The following is a 6,247-nucleotide window of genomic DNA, read 5'->3' as shown; positions in this document are numbered from 1 at the left end:
CTCCAAGAGCAAAACCCCTTGCCAAATCTACCAAACTACAAGCTGATTGTTAGCCTTTCCCTCAGATTTCAATTCCGTAAAACACTTTTTTTTAAAAACATTACACACAATAATCATAGAAATTGAACATGTGTGTGCCTTTTCAAGGCACTGACATTGGTTGTTGATGTGTTGCTGTGACTGGGGTACTAGCACACACATGATACACACAGTGTCTTTTTGTGTATAGTGTACAAAGGCTTATTTTTTCCTACATACTAAAAAATATTGTATGATGTGTTTCCTTACTGAGCACTATGAAATACTGTATTTCTGGTAATGCACTCTGAGTCTTTGTTACTGTTAAAACCCTCAACACCCTAAATGGCCTTACATTTATGTGTAGACAAAATATATTTCAGTTTTACTGTAATTAATATTAATATAGATTTTAGCACTGAAAATGCAAAAGGTTCACTGTCTATGTGCAACACCTTAGTTCACAGTGTTTTGGAAAACTGAAAGTTAAAGTACTGTTTTAGTGTGTTTATACATTCAGTCTATGGTAACCAAGTTTGTCAGATCATTCTATGAAGTGCACTGTAACACTGTAATGGCAAAAGGCTTTAGCCTAACGAAGACAGGAGTGTTTGAGATGTATCACACTGGTGTGTAACCATATAAATAGTTGTGTTTGCCATTTGACACAAAAATTTGATTTTGAAAAGGGATTATTGAGTTTTGAATGCATTGTTTCATTTAGCAGGAGATACGAGGTGTTTTTGTGAATTGTATGTAGAGTTTAAAAAAAAAGAACACCTAGTTTTGGAGAACATGTGCAAGCAGTTGTAAAACAAACTGTAAAACACCCATACCTAACCTCACATAGGCTGCCATTAAAAAATGAGGAGAAGGGAGGGGCACTCTTTTTGGGACAAAATGGCAGACTAAAGATCCCCCATTACAGGTACACACTTAATTTAAAGCCCTCTGTCAGTCCGATGCTGTGCTTTAATGCATGACATGGGACAGATGTGCTTGCTAAACCCAGAGGCTACAGCCAGATATGCATTGGCAGGTCATGAATCACAGAGTTTAAATGAAGAGTTCAGTCAATATCAAGACAACACTGATTCCCTCTTTTCTTTTCAATTGTTCCTCCATTACATATACATTTTAGAGATATTGTATCTCTGTGTTTAGCATACTAATGTTGTTAACTAGTAATGGGAGTCTGTACAACTGAGATGAGAATGATTTAAAATGTATGCTTAAATGTATGTCCATGATTCTGGCAAAGGTTTGTTGATGTTTGAGCTCAACAGCCAATAAAATGACAGGCCTCCCTCTTGTGCTCCTGAAGCAATGTGTTTATGGCGTGATCCGAGCCACTATGCTCTTTTCCCATTTCCAGCGCAAGGACTGTAGTGTGTGTGTGTGTGTGTGTGTGTGTGTGTGTGTGTGTGTGTGTGTGTGTGTGTGTGTGTTTATGGCTTGATCCGAGCCACTATGCTCTTTTCCCATTCACAGCGCAAGGACTGTAGTGCACACACTGAACAGGAAACTAGAGGACCGTGAGAAACAATTTGCAGAATATAACCAAAAAGTGTAATGGATTACAATCATGGACACTACCTTTAAACTTCACACACTTTTCTGACAATACAGAGTAAAGCTAAATAACAGCACTTTATCTAAACATTTTACATAAACTTTACTAGCCCAGAGGAGAACCACAGTCTGACAAAGTAAAGGTCCCGTTTTTAGTTTAACATGTTGCACATGAAAACTGTGGCCATTTGACATTTTAATGGAGTCTACGGGATTATGGAGGTGTGTGTGAATGGCTGTGAGGCTTTATCAGAGGTGGTAAATGGACAGACAGAAAGAGAGAGAGACTAACACAGTTAAATGTGGAGCCTGACCGGGTCAAGTGGCAGAAGCATATTTCCATTCTGCTGATATATGGACTGATCCGTTGGAAGAAGAGGGGTGTTGTCATTCACATGTGCAGGGAGTGGGGGAGCTGTGGCATTTTGAAAACATTGAGTGTCCCACAGATTTATCTCCTCTGTAGTTTTGTCCATTCCATGACTGCCATCCTGTATTGGGTTAATGCAAAATTGAGATACACGTGTAAAAAAAAAAAACATTCACAAAACACAAAATCAGTCTGTGATACCACATTTAAACACACTGACCTACTAGTTCACATACTTCTGTTATCTGTTGTCTTGAGATTTAAGCACTTATCTCCTGCGCTATCTGGACGTTTGCCCTCAAATCCCCCTGGATCTGTTCGAGCATTCTTTCTCTTACCAGTGCCTTGATGTTGCCAAGCATGGCAGAAGCAAGGAGTCCCAGGACCAGGACCAGCAAGTTCAGCCCAGCGACAACCCAGATGAGTCTGTACACAAACAACACTTCCTGGCATCCCTGCACGCCCACAAACTCATAGTGCTTGTCAAGGTATCCACCGCTGTAAAAATAGAGAGAGAATCACACAAAGTGGATATGTGCACGTGTCCATTGGAGCATTTTTTATTGATAGTGTCCTAGCTTGAATCCATGTTATTTATTAGTGCAATGTTTGGTATGTCACAGAAATAGATTCTGAAATAGGAAGCATAAGGGGGTTTAAACAACGTTGGTTTAAATTCAACCAAAGATGGTATAATATCAGAGTTGATTCCGATGTCACATTCATTATTTGTCCATAATCAGGTGTAGATAGATAGTGTCCGTTCTCCTCATGGTGCATTTCTATTAAATCACTGTAATCTGCTCACTTGGCACAGTCATACAGATCACAGCAGTAACAGGTTCCACTGCGCACCATCATAAAACAAGACTCCGTCAGGCCTCGGCATGGAACCTGCAGGAGAGACCAGCGGTCAGTCCAGACTGTAAATATGGGACCTACAGGAGAGACCAGCGGTCAGTCCAGACTGTAAATGATGAACCATAAAAGCCATAAGTAAGGATCGTATGATATATATAGGATGAACATACTGTGCTGTAGTGGTTTTCATAGATGAAGCCACGTCCACTTGAGTAGAACTGACACCTGCCAGCCCTTATGGGCCGGACATCCTTTTTTTTTAAAGAAAAAATCAGAGAGCTATTGTTACATTCCATTACAATCTATAATCAAGTTCAATTAGTCAGATTCTAGTATAGTAAGCATTTGGAATCAAGGTGTAAATGGAATCGAAAAAGGTATGCCAAGAAATGTCTATATACTCTCTGACAAAAGGACTCTTTTCTTTTCCCTTGAACTTCTGCTACCGGCCCTTGAGCATGGCACTTAACCCCTGAACTGGTCCAATGGAGTAGATTAGTGTTACACTGGGTAGCTCCTCTGTTTGTGTGTGTGAGTGTGAGTGTGTGTGTGTATGTGTGTGTGTGTGTGTGTGTCTGTGTCTGTGTCTGTGTCTGTGTCTGTGTGTGTGTGTGTGTGTGTGTGTGTGTGTGTGTGTGTGTGTGTGTGTGTGTATGCATTACAGGGTTTTGCTATTAAAAAGTACAGGCTAATAATCTAAGGTTAAAACACAAATACAGAGAGCCCTCTGATGAGGTATCCTATTTATAATGGTTTCAGAAACACTGAAACCTGTTTGGCAATCAGCTTTATAGCCTAGGAAACTTTAAAGACCTGTACACCTTTAATGGCTGTTTTATGGGGACAATCTTGTCTTGGCATCTTGTATGGTGATTTAGTATGGAGATTAAGTAGTCCATTTGGGATGTTGGGAAGTGTATTACTAGGAGAAGTAATGTGTGTATAGTAAAAAGAGGTATACTTACGATGCTGGGGAGAATGAAGTATCCATCCAACACAAGACTTATGGATGACACTATGATACCGAGACTGAAGAAAAATATGGCTGCTCTGAGCTGAAAATATCAGAGAGCAGACAAATGATGTATCAGTAATCATCAAGTGGGTCACTCCGGAGCCACTATTAGAGTGTTTTTTACAAGAGCTTACACAGAACATGTTTACACCTCACACAATGTCTGTCACTGTCACAAAACCCCACGCCAAATCTGCAACACTATAAGCTAATTCTCAGCCTTTCCCACAATTTTCACTGTCATAAATACTTTTTGCAAAACAATACACACATAGTTCACTTTCTCTAAGATACAACAGCTTTTGAACGCTTCTGAGGCAATGCTTTTGAGGGACTGACCTTCAAAAGATAAGACATATATACCAGTTCCATAAGAGGACATTGGTTGTGATATGCTATAAGAAGACCCAAATAGGAGACTGTATGCATGATTTTACGTATCATGTACACAGGGTAATTTTTTTAAATTTTCTTACATTTGCCTTTTATACAATATTGTGTATGATGTGTTTTCATATTTTGGATTTTCTACGTACTGTTTTGTTAATGCATTCTACTGTAAATGTCTTTGTTACTGTTACAGCCCCCTGCACCGTAAATGCCCTAGCTTTTATGTGTGTCTGTAATTAACTTTTTGAGCGAAATATTTTGTACTTTCTACATCGTAGCACTTAAAACCCAAAAGGGGCACTGTGTGTGCGCAACACTTTGGTCTACAGTGTTTTGAAAAGCTAGAAAAAAATATTGAAATTTGTGAAAGTACTCTATTTGTGTATTTATCTGGTCTATTGTAATCAGTTTTGACAAATTGTTCTATGAAGTGCACTGTAACATTGGAAGTGTAAGACTGTTTTAGATTCTCACACTAGTTTGTAGTTGGTGATCTGATTATGGGGGTTCGAATGAAGTGTTTTATTTTGCATTTTGTGTGTGCAATTCTGTGAATTGTGTTTAGAGGTTTGGAAAAACAAGTCATGGTTTCTTAAAACGTGTGTAAGTCGTACAAAACTGTAATATGCCTTGTGGACAAAAGTGCTTTGGAGGCTCATCATGGGTAGATCTTCCACATTTTCACCAGCCTACTTTTTAAATGCCATTATCACCTTTGATCTCCATTATTTCCTTCCTTTTCGTTTCACTGCATTTTCTTTAACACATTTCTGTTTTCAGAAAACTTGGGAACAGGGTGTCAACACTGACAGAGATGTTGAAAAGCTGTTGATGTACGTATGTTTCATATTAAGACTGCCAGATGCATTGTAACCTGGCCATGAGGGCTGAAACTCTGCCAAAGTATGTTCCCAATGCATCAGTTCTGGGAAACAAAAACGTTAATCTATATATTTTGTTCAGGCAAATGGCCAGATGCTGTGCTTTTAGATTCGGATCCAGAGGCTGAATGGAAATACAAGAGGTACTGTTGGCTTGCCCATACTACTCTTGTCTGTCACTGTGTTGATGAAGGTGTCTTTTACCAGCTGTTGGCGGTTCCCCCTCAGAGATAAGCCAAGGAGACTGAGGATAGATGCAAAGACAAACTGCAAAAAAAAAAAAAAAAAAAACATGAGAGTTTATCATGTCAGTTATTTCACATATTGGGAGACAGTATGTCTAAAAGTGAAAGTTTCTGTAAAACATGGGTGGGTAGTCATATCGAGGTATTTTCATTTAAATTTAGCAGGAGCACACATGCGCTAGCTGTCCGTTCTGCACTCAAAACTGCTGTTTCGTGCACAGTCCTGTCTCTGTAAATGGGAAACAAACCTAGCCATACACAATTCCAGCCAATCAGCACCATTGCTTCAGGAGCACAGAAAGGAAGGGAGCTCAATTATCAACAACCTTTCATTAGAATTGCGCACCCTACCTTCATAGATGACGAGCATTAACAACACACATGCTAATGACAACTCACAACAAATCCTGAGGGGCATCCCGTGGTGTTTAGACTCTCTGTGGCTGTGGAGACGTAGAGTCCTGTGGCCACTATGAGCAGGGACAGCAACAACACACCCAGCACCAGACACAGGGTCCGTCTCCTCAGAGCATCTGGAGGGACCACATGACTCATATGAGTGCCTATTCATCCAGCGCCTTCCCATTCACTGCTTATTGTGTGTGTGTGTGTGTGTGTCTGTGTGTGTGTGTGTGTGTGTGTGTGTGTGTGTGTGTGTGTGTGTGTGTGTGTGTGTGTGTGTGTGTGTGTGTGTGTGTGTGTGTGTGTGTGTGTGTGTGTGTGTGTGTGTGTGTGTGTGTGTGTGTGTCTGTGTCTGTGTCTGTGTGTGTGTGTGTGTGTGTGTGTCTGTGTGTCTGTGTGTGTGTCTGTGTGTGTGTGTGTGTGTGTGTGTGTGTGTGTCTGTGTGTGTGTGTCTGTGTCTGTGTCTGTGTCTGTGTGTGTGTGTGTGTGTCTG

The 6,247-nt window shown here is 40.3% G+C and overlaps 1 protein-coding gene across 1 annotated transcript; it reads right to left on the bottom strand.

Moving 5' to 3' along the window:
• Positions 1–1,822: 1,822 nt before the first annotated feature.
• Positions 1,823–5,938, bottom strand: LOC105899154 (transmembrane protein 255B-like). Its single transcript, XM_031559388.2, has 6 exons — positions 5,752–5,938; positions 5,312–5,374; positions 3,787–3,876; positions 2,992–3,072; positions 2,769–2,854; positions 1,823–2,458 (listed from the first exon to the last, which is right to left on the bottom strand). The coding sequence occupies exons 1-6, from the start codon at positions 5,905–5,907 to the stop codon at positions 2,221–2,223; spliced, it is 714 nt and encodes a 237-aa protein (XP_031415248.2). The 5' UTR covers positions 5,908–5,938; the 3' UTR covers positions 1,823–2,220.
• Between the last annotated feature and the right edge of the window lie 309 nt (positions 5,939–6,247).

Source organism: Clupea harengus, chromosome 22, assembly GCF_900700415.2.
Source record: "Clupea harengus chromosome 22, Ch_v2.0.2, whole genome shotgun sequence".
Taxonomy (NCBI): domain Eukaryota; kingdom Metazoa; phylum Chordata; class Actinopteri; order Clupeiformes; family Clupeidae; genus Clupea; species Clupea harengus.
This window is presented reverse-complemented; position numbering and strand designations above follow the sequence as displayed.